Source organism: Alosa alosa, chromosome 15, assembly GCF_017589495.1.
Source record: "Alosa alosa isolate M-15738 ecotype Scorff River chromosome 15, AALO_Geno_1.1, whole genome shotgun sequence".
Lineage (NCBI taxonomy): Eukaryota > Metazoa > Chordata > Actinopteri > Clupeiformes > Clupeidae > Alosa > Alosa alosa.
The window spans coordinates 12,953,003-12,978,761 of record NC_063203.1 but is presented as its reverse complement, the minus strand read 5'-3'; the positions used below and the strand labels follow the sequence as shown (position 1 = coordinate 12,978,761).

At 42.6% G+C, this 25,759-nt stretch overlaps 1 protein-coding gene across 2 annotated transcripts in view; it reads left to right on the top strand.

The window, feature by feature from the left end:
• LOC125308354 (glutamate receptor ionotropic, kainate 1-like) overlaps window positions 1-25,364 on the top strand; it is a 31,163-nt gene extending 5,799 nt beyond the window's left edge. Inside the window, exons 2-17 of one of the 2 annotated variants that reach the window (XM_048264809.1) lie at window positions 6,369-6,536; window positions 7,256-7,513; window positions 8,991-9,172; window positions 10,807-10,860; window positions 11,265-11,438; window positions 11,776-11,919; window positions 16,335-16,442; window positions 16,679-16,723; window positions 17,741-17,854; window positions 17,950-18,153; window positions 18,706-18,929; window positions 19,688-19,806; window positions 20,112-20,329; window positions 21,435-21,660; window positions 22,290-22,540; window positions 24,815-25,364. In XM_048264809.1, the coding sequence (XP_048120766.1) occupies window positions 6,369-6,536; window positions 7,256-7,513; window positions 8,991-9,172; window positions 10,807-10,860; window positions 11,265-11,438; window positions 11,776-11,919; window positions 16,335-16,442; window positions 16,679-16,723; window positions 17,741-17,854; window positions 17,950-18,153; window positions 18,706-18,929; window positions 19,688-19,806; window positions 20,112-20,329; window positions 21,435-21,660; window positions 22,290-22,540; window positions 24,815-24,967 (2,642 nt within the window). In that variant the 3' untranslated portion in view covers window positions 24,968-25,364. The remainder of the gene's footprint in view (window positions 1-6,368; window positions 6,537-7,255; window positions 7,514-8,990; window positions 9,173-10,806; window positions 10,861-11,264; window positions 11,439-11,775; window positions 11,920-16,334; window positions 16,443-16,678; window positions 16,724-17,740; window positions 17,855-17,949; window positions 18,154-18,705; window positions 18,930-19,687; window positions 19,807-20,111; window positions 20,330-21,434; window positions 21,661-22,289; window positions 22,541-24,814) is intronic. The other variant, XM_048264810.1, reaches the window with a different exon arrangement.
• Window positions 25,365-25,759: the final 395 nt, after the last annotated feature.

Here is a 25,759-nt window from a genome sequence, read left to right as displayed (position 1 = left end):
GTGTGTGTGTGTGTGTGTGTGTGTGTGTGTGTGAAAGAGAGAGTGAGAGAGAAATAAAGTGTGTGTGTGTGTGTGTGTGTGTGTGTGTGTGTGTGTGTGTGTGTGTGTGGTTGGTTTTGCACTGTGTGTCTATGAAGTCATGACTGTGCTGGTAATATATTTCCATCAGCATACTAATTTGTAGTGGCAATGCTCCAGTGCCTTAGAGGAGCTGCAGACCTCTAAGCAAACAGCAGGGCAGGCCCATATTGTGTGTATGTGTGTGTGTGTGTGTGTGTGTGTGTGTGTGTGTGTGTGTGTAAGAGAGAGAGAGAGAACTATCAAATGATGTTAAAGGAGAATTACGTCCATTTTTCACATAGATATCTGTATCTCTCTTTTTCGTTGGTATGGGGAAAAAACCCAAAATCTGTGAAAAGTGCTATCTAGCTCGAGTTGCTGCAGCTAACAGCTAGAGCAGACAGGCAACTACAGAGGTACACACTGGGGCCAATCATATCTTATATGTGAAAAATAGGCCGGAATTCTCCTTTAAAGAAAGGACATTGTACAATGTCAAATTGTTTATAGGTGACTTCCATTGTCCCACAGTAACGGGTCTTGCCTTCAGACTGTAAATAGATTCTTATGGAGTTTTCAGTAAGGACTAGTGGAGCAGCTAATAGTGTACTGTTTACTGTGATATCATGACCTCCTTTCTGACCTCTGCATCACCCTTTCAATAGTTAATGTCCACCGTGTCTAAAGAGAGGAGCTGCATGCCTTCTGTCTCTCTCCTGCATGTGGGTGATGTCATCCCATCAGCTGGTTTATCTCCAGTGGAATGTTAGTGACATGCAAAGCAGACATGATTAATCTACCACAGCACAGATGCCAGTGTCTTGTTTTACTGTTACCCTTTCACAACATAATGATTGATATTAGGTAAGTTCAATATACTGTATTTGCGTGGCAATAAATTAATAGATAGATCAATTATTTGTCATAGAAAGGAAGCTGATTGTTGAAGGAATGAGGCTGGTTTTAATTGATGTGTTTCTGGTTACTTGATGATAAAGGGGAAGTGCCTTTAGGGGTTTAAAAAGGTCTAACTGTGGAACTGTGGCATAGATAGGGTGGACAGTATTCTGAAGTGTGTGTGTGAGTACAATAACAATACTGAATGAGCATTTGCTTGCTCCCGTGGCAGCTGAAGAGCACGCAGGATTATTTTGTCCACATCAGCTTTGCAGTCTTGTTCTCTGCTCATGTGCAGAGAAAGTCATTCACTGTGTCCAGCTCGATCAAATAATGCCTACTCTTGGGGAAAGCGTTCCTTTTTTGAGAGATCGCTGAGCAGTCCAAGCGGAGACTGGGTGGTTGAAAACAGTTATTTCCTCCCCCTATTGCCCCAGATACTTCACTTCTGCATCAACGCCCCGTTCAGTCTTTCCCACACGGATGCCATCGAGCACTTTAAATGAAGCTACATTCTGCAAACCTGTTACGGTGACTGCAATAAATTAAGCCACCTCTGGTTGTGTGCCCCCCACACCCCACCCCTCTTTGCAAGGTGCCACAAAGTGTCCACACAACCCCCCTACATCTGTCCGCCCTTCTGTCACGATTGGCCTCCCTGCTGCCTCGCTGAGAAATCGTACTTATTTAAACTCCAAAATGGTAGCAGCAGAAAGAGAGCAGATATTAATGGTGTTGAGGCGTCCGGTCACGCTCCCTCTCCGCATGAATATTTTAATAAGCACACAGAGGGGGATGGAGAGAGAGGGAGAGAGCGATGGAGGTGGATAATGTGTGTGTGTGTGTGTGTGTGTGTGTGTGTGTGTGTGTGTGTGTGTGTGTGTGTGTGTGTGTGTGTGTGTGTGTGTGTGTGTGTGTGTGTGTGTGTGTGTGTGTGTGTGTGTGCATGTGTGTGAGAGAAAGAGAGAGAGTGAGAGAGAGAGATAGAGGGAGAGAGAGTGGAGAGTGTGTGACTGGGAAAGAGGAATGGAAGTGAACCAATGCGCTGCAGGTTTCTTTTGATTCCCAGGGGGCCTAAATGAATCGCTGTTGTCATCAAGGCACTGATGCCAGGCTAACCTCTTTTTCCTCTGGCTTGCCAAAGAAGTGAATAATCTATGCAGATTTACTGCGGACCTCTTGGATGATAGGCTGCTGTTTAATACACTCAGAGGTGTTTATGAGAAGTGAATCAATCAAGGGGGTGTGGACAAAGTAAAACGGAAAGGCTACTGAGCCACAGTACACTTACATTAGCACCTAAACTAGAGCCACTGGGACTGTGTGGACCCATGATGTCTTCAGGGCTCTGGTGAAGGCACCAGGATGGGTAGATGTGATGTCATCCTACGGTTGCTGAGTGACATTCGAATGAGTTGATGATCATATTAAAATTTGAATATAAACTTCACATAAAGTCTGAAAATGTGTATGTCAGTAACAACATGCCAGTTACTGGCAGATGTGGTTAGAACTGTTGCAATTATCATCATTGGGGAGACAGGTGGTTATTTTTTTAGGAAATGGCTGGAATGAGCTGTCCTCAGGCGTGTGAAGAAGAACAGTATGGAGTGAATTAACACCTGAATGAGGAATTTCTACCTGACTGCCTCTCATTTTTTTGCATTCCAAGTGCCTTTAAGCTGACACACTCAAACATTCAAACATGCCAGTCGAAATGTTAAGCCATTACCTGGGCTTTTTAAAGGAGAATAACTTTCTCGCTCTCTCTCTTTCTCTCTCTTGCTCTCTCTCTCTCTCTCTCTCTCTCTGTCTGTCTTTTTCTCTATCTCCTTATCTCTGTCTGTCTGTCTGTCTTTTCTCTCAGTCCTCCCTTGAGAGTTTCATAATTCCCCTAAATGGAGAGAGAGAGAGAATTGAACAGGTTGGAGCAGTCGTGCAGCGCAGTCAGGCTTGCTAGTCGTAATTAGGAATGGCACTTGAAAGCACGCTTTCCTCTGAGCGTGTGAGTCCAGACAAGGCTCTCTCAGTTTGAGGCAGGAGGCTGTGCTCCTCGGCGCTGCCTGACCAAAAGAAAAAGGTCATTCACAACCGAAGGCCCAGGCGAGCCAGCTACCCTCCTTCTTTTGACTCCGCAGACCCCTTTAAAAATCAATCACAATTTCACAAGTGGCCATACAAAGATTGTTGTTTTTGTAAAGGGATGGGGAGCCTTCTGCCTTTTATGAGGTATTGTTTCAGAGATGTCATATCTTGGACAGCCAGAGAGACACAGGGTGGGACACTGATTTGATTTGTGGCTTTAATTCATTGTCAGCTGATTAAGTTATACTACGCCTATATCACATCACTCTAAACTAAACTAGATGTCTGTCAAAGTGGTAGCCAGGTACGACAGTGATAAAAACAATTGATGAAAACCCAGATTGGTATGATGAAGGCTTGTAACACCAGGGCTGACAGTCATTTCTATTGATCCAGTTGCAATAGGGACAGACAAGCTGGCTTCCACAGTACCATTTAGCTGGTTAGATTTTAGATTGTAAAATGATATCCCTCTATATATATTAATTTTACAATCTAAAATCAAATTTTTTAGTGAATGTATATGTGGGTGTGCATGCATGTGTGAATGTGAATCTGTGTGTGTGTGTGTGTGTGTGTGTGTGTGTATTAATTTTACAATCTAAAATCAAATTTTTTAGTGAATGCATATGTGGGTGTGCATGCATGTGTGAATGTGAATCTGTGTGTGTGTGTGTGTGTGTGTGTGTGTGTGTGTGTGTCATGGGGACAAAGGCTACTAACACAAATCAAAACATCAATTTAGTTCACTTTATTCATCATTCAGTTGCTATTACAATGACAGTGTGATGTTACAGTAACACGGTTATACCATTGTATATAATCTATCATATATCTATCAAGTGTAATAATGATATAAGGCCTTTATTATAAACAATGTATGTATAGTTGAAGGAAAGTGTTGCATGTGTTTGTATGTATGTCACAGAGCATAGATGTGATTTTGTGTAAGCAGCCATTCAAAGAAGCAAACCTTTGGCTGTCTAAAACTAACTGCATTATATTTCCCTTGTAAATGAAGCACACACACACACACACACACACACACACAGAGGGAGAGAGACATTTACACACACATCTCCAAACCTGGCATACTCGGACCCGCAGTGAAGCATTTTGTGCTTACAAATGAAAGATGTACTGTTGGTCTCAATGGCTTTTTGACAAGCATTATGGTGGTGTTCACCTCATCTCTCCCTTGGAGGTGGTGTGACAGAAACAATGGAGGTCTGATGTGAAGGGTAGAAAGCCATTTTGGCAGAGTCATTTCCTACAGTGGTGTTATGCTTCTGCTTATTGTGCACTGAACCTGTTGCAGTGCTTTGCGTTCCTGAAATGAGGCCTACGAGACTGTTTGGTGTGTGATTCTTTCCAATTAACTGAAATAATTATTTTTGAACGCTCGCTGGCAGGTGTTACATCATGCTCATGCATTGATGTATTATGCATTGTTCAGATACTTACAGATAGTTAAGCTTAATCAAAACTGCGCTCAAACTTTTTTTTACTGGAGGGATAAAAAAGTATCATTTCTCATCTGAACATAATGTTTAGCATTAGTGCATCAGAGTGATATAGATAGTGATCTTTAATAAACCTGGCTTGGGATAGAGAGGAAGTAATAGTCCTGTCTCACTGTGTTCTCCAGTAGCAGACTTAATCAGCCCCAATATCAGGGCATGCGCCGCTCCAACTTTAAATCATAAGGTTTATCTCCATAATGCTGTAATTGCATAGTTCTCTCAAAGCAGTGGACGAGAGTGCGGTGTGCGCTAATGGAAATTACAAATGGCTGTTTTCTTTTTATATTTCATTTTGGTTTTGTGGTCTGCAGCTGGGGAGCGTTGGGAAATGATAGATGAAAACAACTAAGAACTATTTGTTCTTATCAGGACTGTTAGTCCTGCTCGGGATGCTGTTTAAAAAAATTAGTTTTGCTTAATTTAAGATGGTGCTGGATGTGTGTGAGGTCTGTGTGCAAATTTGTGTGTGTGTGTGTGTGTGTGTGTGTGTGTGTGTGTGTGTGTGTGTGTGTGTGAGAGAGAGAGAGAGAGAGATAGAGAGTCTGTGTGTGTGTGTGTGTGTGTGTGTGTGTGTGTATGTGTGTGTGTGTGTGTGTGTGTGTGTGTGTGTGTGTGTGTGTGTGTGTGTGTGTGTGTGTGTGTATGCCGGTGTGTGTATTTGTCTGTGTCTTTGTCTGTGTGTACGTGGTGTTTGGTGTGAGAGGAGGGGATGGGAGGGGAGGGGAGGGGAGTGTTTTGTGCACTGTGTGGGCAACATTCTGTTTTGTATCAGGATGATACAGCTTTGGAGGAATTTTGCATGTTAATCTCGTTGGTAATTGGAGCTTTGCAAAATTAGACATCTGTGTCGAATGCTGGAGATTTTTCAACAAATAAATGTGCAACACTGGGATAGTGGCTACACAACTCTGCAGTGGCTGACTAGAAGTTGTTGTTTAGTTTAATTGTTTGTTTTGTAAAGCCCAGTTGTTTGAACATTGGTTGTGCCTCTCATTCTTACCGTCATTCATACAACAGCTAGTTCCTGTAGTAATGTTGTTCGAACAATAGGCATTCAGTTACTGTGAACACTGAAGCTTAGTAAAACAACACTTTTCTCTACTCTGCATCACTAACCTATAGTCTGTGTATGTGCTATCTTGTGGCATCTGCGGTCAGTTTTACATATTATCTTTGACCTGTGGCCTTGTCCTAATAACCAGATTACAGCTGTGCTGATATTCCTCATAGCAATATTCCTCCTCCTCCTCTTTATCGCGTGATATTTGACTCTCAGCATCTTTCTTATTCATGCATCTGAAGCAAGTCATCTGTAGCTGGTGCTCCGTGTGTGTTACAGTTCAGCTTGGAGGGTGCATGTGGTTGGCCATACTGTATGTTAATGACAACTGTTGTTCACAGCAGGCTGGATTATAGATTAGAGGTCAAGGCAGACAAGGGAAGAGCCATATCAAAATCCACTCTGCATCTGGTCATTTATAGCGGGCAGCATGTCATAATAGCTCTGTGAGGCTGGGCAGGCTGGATTGTTTATGTTTGTCTTCCTATTGTCTGTTTTCTATAATACATGCACTGCATGTGCGTTATAGCTCGAGAAGGAGGGTTGCAAATTGTGTGTACCTTTTGGTCACATAATACACCCATGAAATGACAGTATGTTCAGACATGAATGTATATTTCATGTATATATACAACAACTTGATGCACCTCAAATATCTCAGGACAGTTGGCCAATGAGGCAATCAAATGAATGTGCACCCCCCCTTCCATATATGGATATCTATTTTGTTTCTTTACCCACAGGGGGTATATTTGAGACCCTTGAGAATGAGCCTATAAGCGTTGAAGAACTGGCCTTCAAATTTGCTGTGACCAACATAAACAGAAACAGGACCTTAATGCCAAACACCACTTTGACCTACGACATCCAGAGAATAAACCTGTTTGACAGCTTTGAGGCCTCTAGAAGAGGTAAGACTATGTTTTCTTATTTCACCTTCCTGCTGATTCACTAATGCCATTACATTGTCCAAAATCAACATACTCTAAGACAGACACCTGCCTCCTCTGTGTCCCCACTACATCAGGTCTGTGTAAGTGTCTGAGTGAGTGTAATCTAGAACATGAGACTAATTGAATTAGGGCTCTCTCCCATCCTTAATGAAGTGCCTGGCCTTGTACACTCTCCTTTAATGAAGAGCCTTCTGAATGCCTCAGCTATTTATCTCATTGTTATTGTCTCATTTTCAAGCACTAAGAATGGGCTGCCCTCAGGGGGATGTCAGCATGGTGGCCCTTACGCTTTACATTCCTATCTCTGTCCACTCATCCTTTCTCCTCTATTACTTCTATGCATTCTCTCTATCCTCTGATTTTTTTCTTTCTCTATCTCCTTTCATTGTTCTCCATCGATTGCCTTTTGTTCACTCCTTCGCTCTCTTAAAATCTGCTCCATCACTTCTCCTCTCTCTTCTCTCTTCTCTTCTCTCATCTCTCCTCTCTCTGCTCTCCTTTCTCTTCTCTCTTCTCTCCTCTCCACTTTCCTCTCTTCTCTCTCTCTCCTCTCTCTTCTCTTTCCTCTCTTCACTCTCTCCTCTTTCCGTTCTCTCCTCTCTTCTCTCTTTCTCTCCTCTCTTCTGTTTCTCTCCTCTCTTCTCTCTCTTCTCTCCTCTCTCCTCTCTCTCCTCCAGCCTGTGATCAGCTGGCTCTGGGCGTGGCAGCCGTGTTCGGCCCGTCTCACAGCTCCTCGGTCAGTGCCGTCCAGTCCATCTGTAATGCACTGGAGGTGCCCCACATCCAGACTCGCTGGAAGCACCCGTCCGTGGACAACAAGGACAGCTTCTACATCAACCTCTACCCCGACTACGCCTCCATCAGCCGGGCGGTGCTGGACATCGTGCAGTATTACAAGTGGAAGCAGGTCACCGTTGTCTATGAGGATGCAACCGGTGGGTTGAATGTAAACAACCATGTGTAGAATGTATATGGTCAGTATAGGCTAGGCCTAGCACAGCATGGTAGCCTGTATCTGTAGGGATCGGTTTGCCAAACTGCTTAAGGGAAGACTACAGTAAAGGATGATTGTGACACCACAGCTCACAGTGTCCTTAGAGTGGCACAACACATTGAAATCAACTGTACGATCCATAAGTGCAGTATCTATTCCCTGTGAGATGATGCGCTGTGCCTTTGGTGTCTTCGGCGAGGACAGGATGAATGTGGAGCTCGCTGTGCTCCCTCTCTATGTTGGCTCCGTGTTTTTATTGGCTTTGATAAAAGGGCACATTTATCATTGCTTGTGTGCCAAGCACATCGATCTTGCAAATGTGTTGTGTGCTTCAGATTTGCTGTTTATCGACAAGCAGGAGCGGGCCCAGGTTGAGCATCATAATTTATCATAGCTCTGGCCCTGACACGGCAGGATCCCTTATGGGGCTTTTCCCAGGATCTCCAAATGTCAGCGCTGAGAGCGGGCTTAACTCAGGCTGATGGGCAGAATCAGGATGCCTTATATGTGTGTCTCACGTGTGTGCAAACAGGAGATTTTCCTGGACAACCCATATTTATTAAACATTTGGTAGACTGTGTTGGTGGATGGAAAAATTAATGAGAAAGAATGGCGCTCAATTAGGGACACTCTCCATAATTTGATAAACAGCTGTGTAATCTCTGTTTTTTTTAATAATGATAATAATGATAAAGATAATAATAATAATAGTAACAATAATAATAAGTTGATATTTGCCAAGTGAAATATAATTGCTGATTAAATATAGGCATTCAAGCATGTTAAATTGTAAGGTTAAAAGAGTCAGGTCATAGAAAGCAGGGAGTGTTTATTCTGGATAGAATTCCAAGAAAATAGTTCACACCAAAGTGTCATTGTTAGGTGACTGCTAACTTCGCCTTCTCAGCAGGGAAGAGGTCAGATCTGCAACACCAAAGGTCTACCAGAATCACACATTTAATGAGGCTCCCATCTCTCTCCTACAAATGTACTATTCCACTATCTGACAGCTTTAGCATTGATTCATGTGCACCATATTTATTTTGATTAACTCCCACATAAACACATTTTCTCACTTGCTCATGCAAATATGATTATTTCTTTGTGAATGGAAAACGTGGTAAACAATATCACCAATCAAAATCACAGTGATTATGTTCTGTGAAAATGGAACGAAAATGGCCTCCGTATTTGTGGTATTGGTGCCGTCTTCTCATATATTCCACAAGTGAAGTCTACACTGAAAGTAACACTCCAGAACACTCTAATCACACTGCCCACTGTAATTTGCGAGCTGCAACGTGATTCACATGTAATCTCAAATCTCCGACCTCACGTTTACTCGAGTCATCGAAAAGAAGATCAGCTCTTTTCTCTCCCGCTAACCACACACAGTGTCCTTCATTTGCTCTCTCAAGGGTTAATTCGTCTGCAAGAGTTGATCAAAGCCCCGTCCAGATACAGCATCAAGATCAAAATCCGTCAGCTCCCAGCTGGAAATAAGGACGCGAGGCCGCTACTCAAGGAGATGAAGAAAGGGAAGGAGTTTTACGTCATCTTCGACTGCTCTTATCAAACATCTGCATATGTCCTCAAGCAGGTACCACACACACACACACACACACACACACACACACAAACGCATACACACACACACACACACACACACACACACACACACACACACAGCCCTTTTCCACTCCACTGTGTGTCCTTCGCACTGTGGTGGAGGTTAAACCGATTTGTCAGGAACTGTTTTAGTAAGTGTTTTCAATTAAGTCGTGTGGGTATCTGTAGTGAACAAAAAATGCCTCCAGGCTTGATCATGTCCTAGAACTGTGAGAAAGTCGGAAAGTTCACGCAAGGGTGCCTACCGTTTCATCTCTCCAGGCAAGCTTTAAAGAAGAGTAACTACTCAACAGGAAAAAAAAACTTTAAATATATTTCCTAAAAAAGTTTGTTCTTTCGGGTTCTTTAAATATTTAAAAGACCATTATATTCCACAATAATCATATGGTCATATTTCTGTAATCACGTAATTGGCCCCCTGGGAATGCATTCCACACCACACCTATGGTTTTCTCTCTGTACTTAAGCAAAGTGTACTTTATATTGTCTCAGCCGCAGGGTCAGTTTTCGTGTAGAGGGCGTGTGGATTAATGGACGTAATTTCCTGCAGAAAATCCAATGCCCCATGCGAATGAAAAGACACTCCCTACGCTTTGATCTCACAGCAGATTACAGCGCACAAACAGAGAAAACAGCAGGACGTTTAGAAAGGCTAATGGCACACTGTTGGAAGACTCTAAGCCATGGCCAAGATGTGCCGCAGGGCAGTGACAAGCTTTCCTCTCATACTGATAACACAGAACAAACTGCAGTTCAGTTGACACCTAGGGCCAGCCACCCCTACAACATGTGCATATGTCTGAAACGGGCCTCATAGCTTACATTCTTATGCAGCTGTTTGTGCCGACTCATTGCCATTGACTAGTTGCTAGGGTGTTGTGGCAGTGCCGATTCTTAGAGCAATCCATTTACATCCAGCACACCACCTCTTCCAACCACTGCCCTCTGGGAGAAGATATAGGTCCATCAGGGCCAAAACCAGCAGGCTCGCCAACAGTCTATACCCCCATGCAGTCAGGCTGCTGAATGGACAGTCTACCCACCCACTCCCCATCGGACATCCCTCTGTGACATAATGTCTCTGTTCATACACCCCCAATACCTGTGACCTGGACTTTTCATTGCTGTAAAAACACTCCAACAACCCTACCTCTATTAGATTTATTAATTATTGCACCAAGCACTTTACTGGACATAGCACTTTATGGGGTTTTCTATGGGTATTTATGGGGAGTTAAATTTGGTACAAAGTAATGAGTGATTCATGGGGATGTAAATTGATATAAGGCAAATGGGTGAACAACTTAAAACTATATGCCTGTCTGTTTTTGCTCTAACAACATTTCGTTATCCTGTAACAATGACAGATAAAAACTGAACTGAATTGAATTTCTTATCTCACCTATGTCACTCTGACAAGCCTGTATTGTTATTGTAAATATTAATGTTCCCATTTTGTATGGTGCAGCACATATCAGTGTGATATTGTTATCAACAAAATGCAATATGTTACTGGTGTCAAATGTGTATAGGGCTGTATTGTGTTGGTGGTGGAAGTGGAAAGAGAGGGGCTGAAATCATTGGCATGTTTTCTCTTTCTGACAGCTGCTGTCCATGGGAATGATGACCGAGTATTACCACTTCTTCTTCACCTCTCTGGTGGGTGGTATAGATTACCAGCAGGTGGAATGCCCTTTGAAAATGTCATTGCCATTTGACTGTGACTGTGAGGACACCTTTAGTCCTGATATTAAATAAACCCAAATGTAGCCATTTGTATCTTGGCAGTGACAAGTGTTCGGGGATATTTAACTCCAACATAATTTGTCTTCTGTATACAGATAAGATACAATTCATATCTGAGGTTTGCACTTGTTTTAGGAATTGTACTGTATGTATGTATGTATGTATGTGTGTGTGTGTGTGTGTGTGTGTGTGTGTGTGTGTGTGTGTGTGTGTGTGTGTGTGTGTGTGTACTGTATGTATGTAGATATTGTACAATATGTACCTCTGACATCTGTGTCTCTGCCTCTGTGCCATCTGTGTCTGGCTGTCCCTCCCAGGACCTCTTTGCCCTGGACTTGGAGCCGTACCGCTACAGTGGCGTCAACATGACAGGCTTCCGGCTCCTCAACATCGACAGCCCTCAGGTGGCCGCTGTGGTGGACAAGTGGTCCATGGAGCGCCTGCAGGCTCCTCCCAAACCCGAGACAGGGCTGCTGGACGCCATGATGACGGTGAGGCGTCTCTTGGACACGGTCAGGCCACCTGAGAACACCTGAGTCACAGAGAGATATCTATCAGAACAGAAAAAGCAAAAATATAGAGATATGAAGATATGAATATAGAGATATGAAGATATGAATATAGAGATATGAAAAAGCAAAAATATGTGTATTCAGTATACTGTATGCATGCATACATACATGCATATATACATGCATATGTACAAACATACTACCTATATACAGTACATACATGCATGCATACTTACCTGTATGCATACAGTACATGTAGGCCTAAATCAATTATTAGTAACCAATACTGCACTGAGCTGGGTTAATGTGTTTGCAGACGGAGGCAGCCCTGATGTACGATGCTGTGTACATGGTGGCGGCGGCGTCCCAGCGAGCCTCCCAGATCACGGTCAGCTCCCTACAATGCCACCGGCACAAGCCCTGGCGCTTCGGCTCACGGTTCATCAACATGTTCAAAGAGGTGCAGTACTTGCCACCATGTTTGTACCGTATTTATGAGTCAATATTTGTGTTATATTTAGAGAGATGACAATTATTCTCTCCATCTGATTCAGTTTGTGGAGAAAGATGATTATAGATGCAGACTTAAAGCAGTGAAAATCTTGCGCAAATGTTATACTAAAGTGCTGCTGGTGGGGAAAATAATAATCAGGTTTGGTTTGTTTGCTTCAGTGTATGCAAATAGGACTTGCACCATTCAAACGTGGCATTTCTGTTTGCATTGTTTCGCTGGCTAATAATATGCACTGCAATTTGTGGGGTGGCATTTTGTTTGCCTTCTTCAGCACTCAGTTATGTGCCTAACCTCTGCTGTCAATCATGTGCCTAATTTCTGCTGTCAGTTCTGTCCCGAGCTTCTGCTGTAGTTTTGGGACACAGTGAGCAAGAATGTTTATTACTTTACCTGCTAGAGAAAGCAATTTTCAAACCTTTCATGACTTGAAGTATGCAGTATGTTGTAACTATGAATATTACAGTCATTTGTCAAATGACAAATGTCTATTCAAATTCTCATTCATGTGTCTATTTATGGTCTACATTGTTTGGTATATCCATCACATAAGATCACTTGGCCAAGGTTGCAATTTTCAATTTGATCATTTTACATTTGACACCAGCAAGTTATTGATTACCTGAAGAATGTTATCTGATAAATGTATGAACAGTTAGAACAGCCTCACTGGATAATCAATATCTCAGTCATCACCTCATAGGTCAGAGACACATCCTGGCTGCATGCTTATGAGGTCTGAAGATGAAGATTGTGTTTGAGCAGTCATCATTGATTCATACTACTAAGCACTTACTGTAGCACTGAGCACACTACATTACTATGATAGATGACAAGATGGAAGTTAATTTAAGGAACACACACACACACACACACACACACACACACACACACACACACACACAGACACACACACACACACACACACACACACACACACACACACACACACACACACACACACACACACACACACACACACACACACACACACACACACACACACACACACACACACATGCGCGCGTGCACACACACACACACATGCAAAGACATTCACACACACACACACACACACACACACACACATGCAAAGACATTCACACACACATCGGAAATCAACATAGGGCATGCGACTGATTTTAGCCGATGTAATTACTTCCATTTAATTATTAAAAAGCTGCTGATGTTTGTGACTCACTCTGTATGCTTTAATTAGTGGCACAGAGCTAATTACACACAAATAGAGCAAGTGGACCTTTGAAATGAAAAGCTAGACCAGCATACAGAGAGACCAGAGATAGACAGTAATTGACAGTCATTGTGAGAAGGAATAATCATGGCTTCATTAGTACTAGAGTGTGGATTAGGAGGTACTGTACATATGACAAAAACAAAAAAAATCATATTGCAATGAGAAAATGGTCAGTCACCTTTCCATGGTTGTGCAGTGATACTGAAACATGTGAGTTACTGTTGTAAATTTCAAAGCACTGTTTGAAAGCTGTGATAGGTAGCAAACAATTGCAAAGCAGTGGCGGGGATTGTGCTAATAGGATTTGTTGATAGGACACTAGAAAAGGAATGCATTAGACAGCCATATTGTAATCTCTTCAGAGATATAGCAGTGGGAGGTAACGTTGTAGGGATGTCCTCCCTAGATTAGACAGAAAAGTAAACAAAGTGTGGGTGAGTGACAGAATCAGAGCACTGGGACTTTTCTTGGGTCTCTGCTACAGTGCAGAACATTTTGTAAAGTTTGAGGCAGCAGAAAAGCTCACAGTATTCATTACATGGCAGTATTGATGCTTTCAGATCAACGGAGACGGCTCTTTGTTCCTAAGACTTGCTGGATGGTGTTTTAAGCCCCCACCATCGACTTCAATGCAATGCTGCGACCGTCAACTTCAAGGCACCTAACCCTAACCTTAACCCTAACCCTTGCCTAACCCTAGTGCCTTCCATGCAGCTTCCTGGAAGACGACGTTGGGGGCTTAAAACACCAAGTAACCTAAGACTCTCTGCTGTTACTGTTCTTGTTTAATCTTAGTGCGTTGAGCAAGGCAGTCCTTAGTATTTCACTGTGTTGATATTTAGAATGTGGCTAACAGCATCCTTTAAAAAAAAAAAAAACAGATAATATGTCTGTCATTGTTCATTATCTAAAGAGCAAGAGGTCCTTCAGTGAGAGACATACACAGAACACCGCTCAATTGAACTATAATGTAATCAGTGTGACATTTATGGGGATGTGTCTGGAGTGAAAGGTAACATTTGCAACTGCGTCGTCTCGTTGTCCTCTGAGCTGACGGCTCCGCTGGGTGTTGTTGCGTCTTGTACGAGCCCTAAAGCAGATGTTGGATAATTTGCGCCCGCGGTGTCTCGCATGAGATGACCCCTCCATCATCAGATGCTTGGCTATTGGGGTGGATAGGATTGAGTGGGGATTTGCCGTGGGAAATGTAATGATGAGTAAATCTCCCGCAAAGGCCAAGCGGTCCCGGAGCGGAGCCACGTGTGATCCCTCATCAAAGCAGCGGCCGTGCACGTCCACCACCCACACATGGCCTCGCATGGGGCTGACCACCATGACTGACTGACCGACTGACTCATTGTTACATGGTGCTGGGTTAGTGCTGCCTTTGTTTTATGATTGCACTAATGTTTTTGCCATTTGCCTTGCTCCTACCCTGCACTGTCTCCTGTTGCTTCCTGTAGGTGGAAGATGGAGTCTCTCTCTTGCGCCTCGGTGTAGACAGGCGCTGACACACTCGCATCTTCTTTTTGTTAACTTTGTCTAACTTTTATGTTATGTAATCCAATTTGACTGAAACTGTTGGTTGGATTTTGTAACACTCACCCTCCCGACGGGAGTCATAGACGGACCTGGCCCCGATCAAGCTCAGGGGTGGTCCGGATGTGGCTCCGAGCTGCCGGACTCCTTAAGGAGTCAGCCGCTATCTGGAATAGTAATCAAACCCTCCACTGACAGAGGTCTTAAGGGTCTGCCAAACACTTTCATTTCCCCTTGGCTTTATCTGAAGAAGGCCTCTCGAAGTTCATTCCTATTGGAGATACTAGGAAATTAGAGGGTGTTTCTCTAGGAGAGAGCAAAATGTTCCCAGGTGTGAAGAGCTTTAGTGTATTCTTCAATGTCCCATATTTGATTCTATATCAACAAGGCTATTAAGAAGTTACTGAAGTGCTTCCATTGCCTTTTATATGCCTTAAAATTTTGCAGATGTGTCATTTTAATATGCGTATTAGGTGTGAATAAGCTGAAAGCACAGAGCCATTACATAGTGATTGCTCACATATCCATAGCGCCTCTGGCTAAAGCAGAGATTACTGATGTTTGTAAAAGCCTTTTTATTCATTATGTCCTGAAGGGGGATTTAAAATTCAGACTGATGGAACCCTAGAATACCTAAAAGGAAAGCTTCTTCAATTACCCCTGCAGCAAGAAAGTGTTTTTTCTTTTTTCTTTTTTGTCTTAGGAAACAGCTCTTCATAAAGCCTGAGAATAATATGACTACTCACTACTCCTCACTAAAGGGGTCATTAAAGGAAAAGATTAAAACTAATGGGAGGATTGTGTTATTTCTTCCCAGCACATTAGGGCAACATATCACTGCTGTTGTTACCTTGAGTCCTACTTTCACATTTCACATTCACAAGTAAACTAAATGAAGTGAATTAAAAACTAAAGAGAGACTGTCTGCTCTAAAGTTTTGCCATTTACAGGTTTTCTTTCAGGTTTTACCTTGATCCTTAATGATCATTAATCCTCTTCTCTTAAGTGGCCAAAAATCCTATTTGTCATCACACTGCTTGTACGAAATGCTGAGTATCCTCTTGCAGTATTAGAATCACTGTTTTAAAGTGCCTTAAATAGACCCTTTTCTCTGAAAGGCACACTCTATGACTGTCAAATGGACAGAAGTGCACCTTGGCCAGAGTAATAGAGTTTGGCTGGCTCTTAAGAGCGCCTCGTCATTCCAGCCCATAGAACCTCCGAGCCAAACGGGGCTCATAAACTACACCTGTTTTAGATCTGCGTCCCTATGACGTGGTTGGCTCCATCTCCATCAAAGCAAAGTTTTATGTCTCTCTCTCTCTCTCTCTCTCTCTCTCTCTCTCTCTCTCTCTCTCTCAGTTGTCAGAGATTCTCAAAGAGAAATTGTGTGTGTCTATGTGTGTCTGTGTGTGTGTGTGTGTGTGTGTGTGTGTGTGTGTGAGGAAGCGTCAGTCTTTGTGTGTATGTGAATGCATATGTGCATCAGTGTGACGTGACACAGGTTTACCAAACCAAACTTTAGCTAAACGGAGGGAATGACTTCTCATTTGTCCCTCCCTCCCTCTAGGTGCAATGGGGCGGCTTGACGGGGCAAATCATAATAAACAAGACGGATGGGTTGAGGAAGGATTTTGACCTGGACGTCATCAGCCTGAAGGAGGATGGCATGGAGAAGGTGAGCTCAGCTTCCCTCGGTTTATTACCTCTTATCAGAAATCAGCACAACTCCAGATGACATGATTAGTGTGCTTCCATATCATGGTGCATACAGTTTTAATGCATGTCTTACAGTGTTTTAATGTATGTCTTACAGTGTTTTAATGCATGTCTTACAGTGTTTTAATGCGTGTCTTACAGTGTTTTAATGCATGTCTTTTTTTGTCAAAATGTGTTTTTCTTTCTCCCTAAAAGACGTTTATAGAGGGCACTAGCCGACTAAATAAAGTGTGGAAGAAGGTTTGTATTACATTGGCCCTGGTCCCATTGTGGTTTGGTGTTTCCTGCTCCCCATTGCCCAGGAATGTCACCTCCCTGCCACCAAACGGTCCCCCTGGACTGCCCCTGCCTCTTCACTCCCACATCGCATCAGCGTTTAGTCAGCAGATCAGCAGAGAGTGACGGCTCAAACAGTCGCCCTCGGTGTAGCCGTCTGCCGCTTAATAAAACACAGGTTTATTACCATGTTAATCAGCAGTCGCACAACAGTGTAAGCCTATCACCCCTCGCCCGACTCAGGCGATGGTGTAATGACGGCCGCGGCTAAGCAAAGGTGACGTTCCGTAGCAAATGACACTCTTCGCTCTTCCCTGTTCCTGTCAGAGAAAGGCACTCGCGCTGACAGTGTCATATGGGCAATTACTGGGGTTCATTTCACTGTCCTCCTCCCTCGCTGACTGTCTGTGCCTGCACAGTCGCCTGTCACTGAGAGGGATCTCTCCTGCGTGCGTGCATATGAGCGTGTATGTGAGTGAGTGAGTGAGTGAGTGAGTGAGCAAGTGGAGTTCATTATGGAGCCCCTCTGTGTGAGCATCACTGCACATCGTGACGGGAGTTAAATAAAGGACAGCATAGATCATGTCTGTAACTGACAAAATAAGCTGTCCTGGCAGAAGAGCTCAATGTATTCACACAAGTAGTTTGGTAATCACTTCAAATTCTCACAGTGGAAGGAACTGCTTCCTGATTTATTTTCTGGAATGTTCTCAGGTTTTCTTTCACTTTGATGTAGTGTTATAATAAAAATTCATTATGCACACAATAGATTGCATCATTTCTCTCTTCCCAATCCCCAGCACAATTCCATGTTTGGTTATCCCTTTATCACTTATTTCTTTTGTGTTTAAATCTTTATTGCGTTTCATTATATCAATTTATCAAAATAACTGAATATGACAATAAACCCATTGCTCATTTAATTAGTGTCAAAGAGTGTTTGTGTTATTTATGTAACTTTGTTTGATGACATCTTCACAGATTGGCGTATGGAACTCCAACACAGGCCTTAATTTGACTGACAGCAACAAAGACAAGTCAACAAATGTCACAGACTCAATGGCAAATCGGACACTCGTAGTCACAACAATTCTGGTAAGATTTAATAATGGGAGAAAAATGACTAAGATATGCTGATATGTCATGATGAATATAACTATGAAATTATTCAATGAAATTGCCTTTCACAGGAAAATCCCTATGTGATGCACAAGAAGTCTGACAAGCCGTTGTATGGAAATGACCGCTTTGAGGGCTACTGTCTGGACCTGTTGAAGGAGTTGTCCAACATTCTGGGTTTCTCATATGAGGTGAAACTAGTGTCCGATGGCAAGTACGGAGCACAGAATGACAAAGGGGAGTGGAACGGCATGGTCAGAGAGCTCATAGACCACGTGAGTACAGATACAACCATGTGACTTGTGTGGTCTAGAAGTGCTCCTTTTGCATTTTGATTGGGTTAGAGGCATTACCAGTGAGTGGCAAGCCAGATGAAATTCAAATAGATTGGATCTAAGTAGGGCTGTCAAACGATTAAACAAAATTAATTAATTAATCTCATATTTTGAATAATATTAACAATGATAAGCATAAAGGTAGTAAAACGTGCGCTTGATTTATATCTGATATATCTGATCTATATTCTGAATATTTACCAAAACTTATCTTGCAATGACCCCTCCAGGGTTCCGGACCTTAACTGCTTATAAAAGTTAATATAACTCTTCATCTCAGACAGAACGTCCACTGTGGCATCACCGTAACACTCCAAATGGTTCACTGAACCAGAATGAAATTTGTATTCCTGAGTAATTAGTCTTCTGAAGCCTATGTGTACAGCTCATCTTTAGGCTAATTACAGTAATAATCCCTGCGCTGGAATAATAACTAAATGGTTAAATAAACCTATTACTGTACTGTATTAACCAAGTCCTGGCTTATCCTAGGTGGCAGACCTGGCTGTCGCTCCTCTGACGATCACCTATGTGCGGGAGAAAGTCATCGACTTCTCCAAACCCTTCATGACTCTGGGCATTAGTATTCTCTACCACAAGCCCAATGGCACCAACCCAGGGGTGTTTTCCTTCCTCAACCCCCTGTCCCCCGACATCTGGATGTATGTACTGCTGGCCTGCCTGGGCGTTAGCTGTGTGCTGTTTGTCATTGCAAGGTAAGGACTATCCAGGTCCATCCTGGTCTCTTGATGTTGTTGCTGTTTTTCATAAAACACATGATTTCTTAAATATCTTTTTCCCCCGTCTCTGCTTAAAATGATTTTGCTATTTTGTTTGTTTGTGGTTTCTGACGTTTTCGGAACCTGAACAGGTGTACGCAAATTACGTGTTCATTGTGGTGAATTTATTCTTAGCCTGACAGAGATAAAAGTGTCTGGTAAGTTGATTGAGATTTAATTTAATCTCGGCTCGTGTTTCTGAGCGCTTTGAGGATGTCCGGACCAGCTGTTGGCAGGGTACAGAGCCAGAGGGGAGCGAGCGCTGATTGGAGAAAGATGTTTCCTCCGATGAATTAGATGCCAGAGAAGAGCAATTAGAGCCCTGAAGTTAAGGGTAGAAACAATCCCAGGCAGATCGGCCCGTGATGCTCATATGAGGCTGTAGGCTGCTGAGGGAAGAATCAAATAGCACTTTGGCAGCCAACAAGCTATTGCTGTGGAGCACTCACACACATACACACAAACACATGCGCGCGCACACACACACACACACACACACACACACACACACACACACACACACACACACACAGATTTTATTCTTTGAATAAGTTGCTAAAAATCACATCACATCTAGATCTAGATATATCGAAATCTAGAAATCTTGATAGTCAGACAGACAGACAGATACAGTAGATAGATAGCTTCAGACTCACACTGTACCTGTGGTCATGACGTGTCCTCTCTGGCTTCAGGTTTACCCCATACGAGTGGTACAACCCTCACCCATGCAACCCTGACTCAGATGTGGTGGAGAATAATTTCACCCTAATCAACAGTGTATGGTTCGGTGTGGGAGCTCTGATGCAGCAAGGTATCCTGGACTTTATGCAACGTCGTTTTCCTCTGATGTCAAGGCGTTGAAAAATGTCCCACACATTTTAAACTGACTGAATGTTTGTCTAGACTTTACTGTACTGCCCATCATGTGCCATACATAATACAGTAATAATAAAAAAACCTCCTACTGTTAAATGAACTTGAGGAATGTAGTATAGTGTGACTTGTGGGAGAGTAAAGCAATCAAACCAGTCTGAATCTCCCTTACTGTATCTGGGACTACATCATAATTGTGTCCATGTGGTATCTGACCATCTCCTTTTGATGCCATTGTCACAGGATCAGAGCTGATGCCCAAAGCTCTTTCCACGAGGATCGTTGGAGGAATCTGGTGGTTTTTCACGCTGATCATTATATCCTCCTACACTGCCAACTTAGCTGCCTTCCTCACGGTGGAGAGGATGGACTCGCCCATCGACTCGGCCGACGACTTGGCCAAGCAGACGAAAATCGAGTATGGTGCCGTAAGAGATGGCTCGACCATGACATTCTTCAAGGTGGGAGTCTTTGGACTGACCTTTATTTCCGGTCTAGTATCATAATGTCTCTACTAAGTCATTTTGTGCTTCAATGGACGACAACTACTAACATGAAGCAGATAATTATGGAGGGGACACATTTAATTGAGATGTACAACAAAGATAGTGAAGGGGTTTTAACATACTGTAGATATATTCTGTAAGGATATGTAATTGGTTAATAACACATCAACTACTTTTGAACATGAACATCAGAGGCATTACATTCCTTGCCTGAGTGCACACTACTCCGAGCCAATTTTTCCATCTTTTAAGCAGAGCTAGATACCTGATTTCATGGCTATTTCAGTGTGGAAATCCAAGCACCTCCTCATACAGACACACTCTGCTGTCTCTCATTGTATCCATCTCTCCACTGTGTGGGCCATATATATAGCCAAGCAAGCCTACACAAAGGATTATTTTCAGCCATTCATCTTAAGATATTACAGCCATGCATCAATTGTGTGCGTCTCCACTGCAAGGTCCCCACCGCACTGATGGACAGAAATATGGAGATAATGCGGTTTAGTGAAGGAGCTGGCATTTATTTTGCGAGGGGCGGGAGAGACATCTGCCTGTTTGATGTGTCACGGTCACCGTCCCATCAAAACGAAAATAGGACGAGTTTCATTTTTTGTCCCTCCACCTTGAAAACCATGAAGGCTGATTACTCTGTGTGTATCTTGACAAGCAGGAGCCATATTGAATGTACTGAACAAATTGAATCAGTGCTTGGGGAGATTTGCGCACAGCTGTCATTTGTGTTTGCCTGCCTGCGTGTGTGTGTGTGTGTGTTTGTGTGTATGTGCCTCTATCTCTCTGTATGTGTGTGTGTGTTTTTGTGTGTGTATTTTTGTGTTAGAGAGAGAGAGAGAGAGAGAGAGAGAGAGCAGACGGGGATTTGTTCATGGGACATGGGGCCATAAGCTATGCCATAAGTGTGACAGTTCCGACAATGCATCTCATCCACCATGTGCCTTGTAGTGCACACAGTGTCAGTTCATTCACACCTCCTCATTTCTCCCTAATACTCACCCTCTCTGTCTGCCGCCCCCCTCCCCCCCTAATCCCCCCTGGGCAGAAATCGAAGATCTCCACGTATGAGAAGATGTGGGCGTTCATGAGTAGCCGGAAGAATACGGCCCTGGTGAAAAACAACCGCGAGGGCATCCAGAGAGTGCTGACCACTGACTACGCACTGCTCATGGAGTCCACCAGCATCGAGTACATCAGCCAGAGGAACTGCAATCTCACACAGATCGGAGGCCTCATCGACTCCAAGGGCTACGGAGTAGGGACCCCCATTGGTAAGAAGCTGTGGTTTAGAGATGAAATGTGTGTGTTTTTGTGTGTGTGTGTGTGTTTGTGTTTGTGTTTGTGTTTGTGTGTGTGTGTGTGTGTGTGTGTGTGTGTGTGAACATGTGGGTGGTGAGGTAACATGCCTATAGTAGGAGAGTGGTCCTTTATTAGTGAATAACGATGAAGGATAACAATCACAAAATGACGTTGCCAGTGATGGCTGCTCCAAGACTCCAATGATGGTCTCCAATCATTACATTACATCTTTACATTACATTATCCAACAGTCCCTTTGGTAGAAAAAATTAAAAAGCATACAGAGAGCAGTCAAGCATTTCCTTCAGTAAGTAACATTTTTCCTAAATAATAGATGCCACTCCTGTTATGAAACATTTCATGTTTCTTGTCGCATCAATAATTGAGACATCTTTGAATATGTCTTTGAGTATTTGACAGTATTCCCTCATATACTTCATCAAAACCACATGATTGAGCACTGACAGCAACATGACGGTTGACCTGTCTGCCTGTCAAGGTTGCCTGATATGACATCATAATGACACACACTCTTACTATTTTTTTACCCTTTTGTTCTTTTTTTCTTTCCTTCTTGTCTTTCAACTTGTGACCCTTCTAGGCTCTCCGTACCGGGACAAGGTGACCATCGCCATCCTGCAGCTGCAGGAGGAAGGGAAGCTGCACATGATGAAGGAGAAGTGGTGGCGTGGAAACGGCTGCCCCGAGGAGGACAGCAAGGAGGCCAGCGCTTTGGGCGTAGAGAACATCGGCGGCATCTTCATCGTGCTGGCCGCGGGCCTCGTGCTCTCCGTGTTCGTGGCCATCGGCGAGTTCATCTACAAGTCGCGCAAGAACCTGGACATGGAGGAGGTGAGTGTTGGCCAGTGTGAGTGGCACAACAAGTACTGACCCGAGAGTGGGCGTGCCCCCCCCCCACAAGAGTCCCCCTGGTGCACAAAGCGACTCGCGGAATTGATCAGTTGATCGACGATCGATTTCACGATCATGTTAGGGAACTTGTGCCCAGCGTTAGTTTGGGATGTCGGCCCACGCAGATCAGCTGGCCGTGTATCCAACAGACGCTTTGGAGGTTTGAGGTTTGAGGTTTGAGTCGTGACTGGTGCCTGGACTTGCCACCAAGGAGTTCACCATGTTGTAGATTAGTCCATGTTTGATGTAGCGATTAGAGTGGAAAGAAAACTTGAAGACATGTTTCTCTTTACACGGATATTATCCTCTCTTTTCTTATTTATGGTGAGACATCTCACTTTTTAAGACACGGCATACTGGACTTGACTGTTTTAGCCTTTTCATGTATTTTTATTTCATTTTATTTTGTCTATTTCACATGGAATTCATCTGGATTCTCTTCTTAACTTCAAAATATTATCAATTGAGATTTTATTGGTAACTTGTGGTGAATGATAATTTTATGATTGTTTGTATATCCAGGTATGAATATTCCATATAAGTTCATTTCCAGATATTCTTTTGATTTGCATTCTTTTCAATATCCACTGCCAGTTACTCATGGACAGAGAATCGTTTTGTTTTATTCAATTTTCCATTGTTAATGTTCATATTTTCTGATTTTATGTTATATGAAAGTTATGAAATGCATGTTGAAGTTCCATTATGTATCAGTTGCTTAATGACTCTTAAATTGTGTGACAACATTACCAACCTTTGCGTGATTCTCTTTCTGTTTTTTTTATACATTTTTTGGGATGAGTTTGTCATAGCCACATTCTTTCTGCATGCTCAACCTTTTGTTTCTTTCAAGGACGGATTAGTGACGTGAAGCACCTGTCTGGATCGTATTGACAGTAGGACACACTTTTTGTTTGGATAGAACTATTTGACAACTAACCCTTAGGCTTTGGTTGTATCGCTGACAGCATCAGTGCACGATGAATAATCCCTTTACGCTGCACATATCTTCTCTACTTCTTATCTTTAAAAAAGTCAAGTTAATTTTCTTTCAGCCTGTTCAATGGCTCTTTAGAAAAAGCACATTGTGTGCTTCAGTTAACTCTCCAGTGAATGGTATCAGGTCCACTTCAGAAGATTTATTGCAGCATCAGAAAATCAGCGCATTTGTCAGAAGTGGCGTATACGCTTTTTCTTTGTTCTCTAAAGTTCTTTAAATCACACTCTGTGATTAGATGACTGCTTCAGTGTTTGTTAATTAACACAGGACCAGTGAAGGAGTTCAGTAGCTCAATCACACATTGTAATTCTTCCCTGTTTTTCCTCTTCATTGAGTTTTGCATCTGAACCGAAAATACAGAAGGAGTGATCTCTCCATTCATACTGTTTTGATTAAATGTCTAAGATCTTATGGGAAGCACTCCAGCAAATAATGTTATCATTGTAGAACAATATTAGAAAGGCATTTGAAACTGACGGTTTGTAGTTAAGCTTTCAGAACTGACAACACACACACACACACACACACACAAATCCCCAGAGCTAAGATGTGGTGTAAAACCTCTGACATTTGAAATTAATGTGTGCTCTGTTTCTGTCAGTTCTTTTGCATGTTTTACAATTTCCATATAATTATGAGCTTCTGCCCAAGGACAAACCCCATCAAAGAGAGACTGGTCTTGGATCCATGAAGGCAAAACAGAAATTATAACATGCAAATCGATATCAGATCTGATGGAGCAATGCTTCCCACAGTGTTGGTAATCTGTAGCTACCTTGTAATTGGCCTGACTCCTGTTTGTAAAAATAGTGCTACTTCCATTAGAGTGAGATTTTTGTTTATTTACAGTGAAGGTAAATAAAAAATCCTAGCCCATTCTACATCAACATTCCCAGTCAGTGAAGATTTAGCTAATTAAGACAATGCACCAGCGTAAAAGTGAATATTTCTCTTAAGAAAATACATTTTATTTTCAGTCAAAGTCAAAAGACTAATATTGATATAAAATATTATCCTATCTGGTATAGTGCCTTCCATCTGCACTTAGTACATGAGAAACCTACTCAGTGTATGCAAAATATATATATGCAGTCAAAACTCACTACTGTTGTTGTCTGTATGTATGTGAGATTGTGTCAGGATTCCAGTGTGACTTCTGGTGACAGTTGCTGTTTGACATGATCATCATTGAGTCCATTCTGTCTCTTTGGCAGTGTGCCTCTTTTAGAGCCATAATGGAGGAACTTGGTGGGGTGCTCAAGTGTCAAAAGCGCCCGTTAAAGAAAAAGACCAAGGATGGAGATGGAGCTCCCAGCTTCCCGTTTTGCCACCCACGGAGAGTGTTTAGGAAAGAAACTGTGGCATAGATCTTGAGCCGTCAGAGCACAGGTACCCAGAGTCTGAGGCTCCGTTTGTTTGATATGATACAAAAGTGAGAATACCTGAGATTAGGAATTGTTTATACATGTCTTGTGTGTGTGAGTGTGTGCTTTTCTGTGTTTCTCTCTCTCTCTCTCTCTCTCTCTCTCTCTGTATGAATGAGTGTGTGTCTGTGTGTGTGTGTGTGTGTGTGTGTGTGTGTGTGTGTGTGTGTTTTGACTTCCACTGACATGATGCTGAAGTTATATTTTCTGTATCCATTCTCTTTCTATGCTATTTGACAATTCGTCAAAAGATATACATCTGGAAATTCTTTTTTTCTTCCATTCTGCTTTAAATGGAAATATGTTGCTGTAGACATTGATTAATAAATAAATAAAGATTTGTAATTTTTTTCAATCCACTCCAAGTGCTGAAGCCATGTATCTACAAAATTGTTCACTATCCATTACAACCAATAAACCAGCTAAAGACAGCAATGGACAGAAGAATGTCTGTAATGGAGAATAAGCATAAAATAGCATGTACATTTTTGTCCTCAGTTAGAATACTATGATGTCCTCTGATGTCACTTGTAGGTCATCCACACATCAGAAATTAAGGTAATTTAGAGGAAATCTTCATGTAGGTGGCCTTCATTATCTCACATATCACCCACACACTAAATGGATCAGATCCATAACACCACTAAAATAATTTAAAAAAGCAGCCAGAGACAGCCGACAGTACCCAGCTAAGCAGCATGTGATGAAAAAAAAAAAAAAAAAAAAAAACACAGC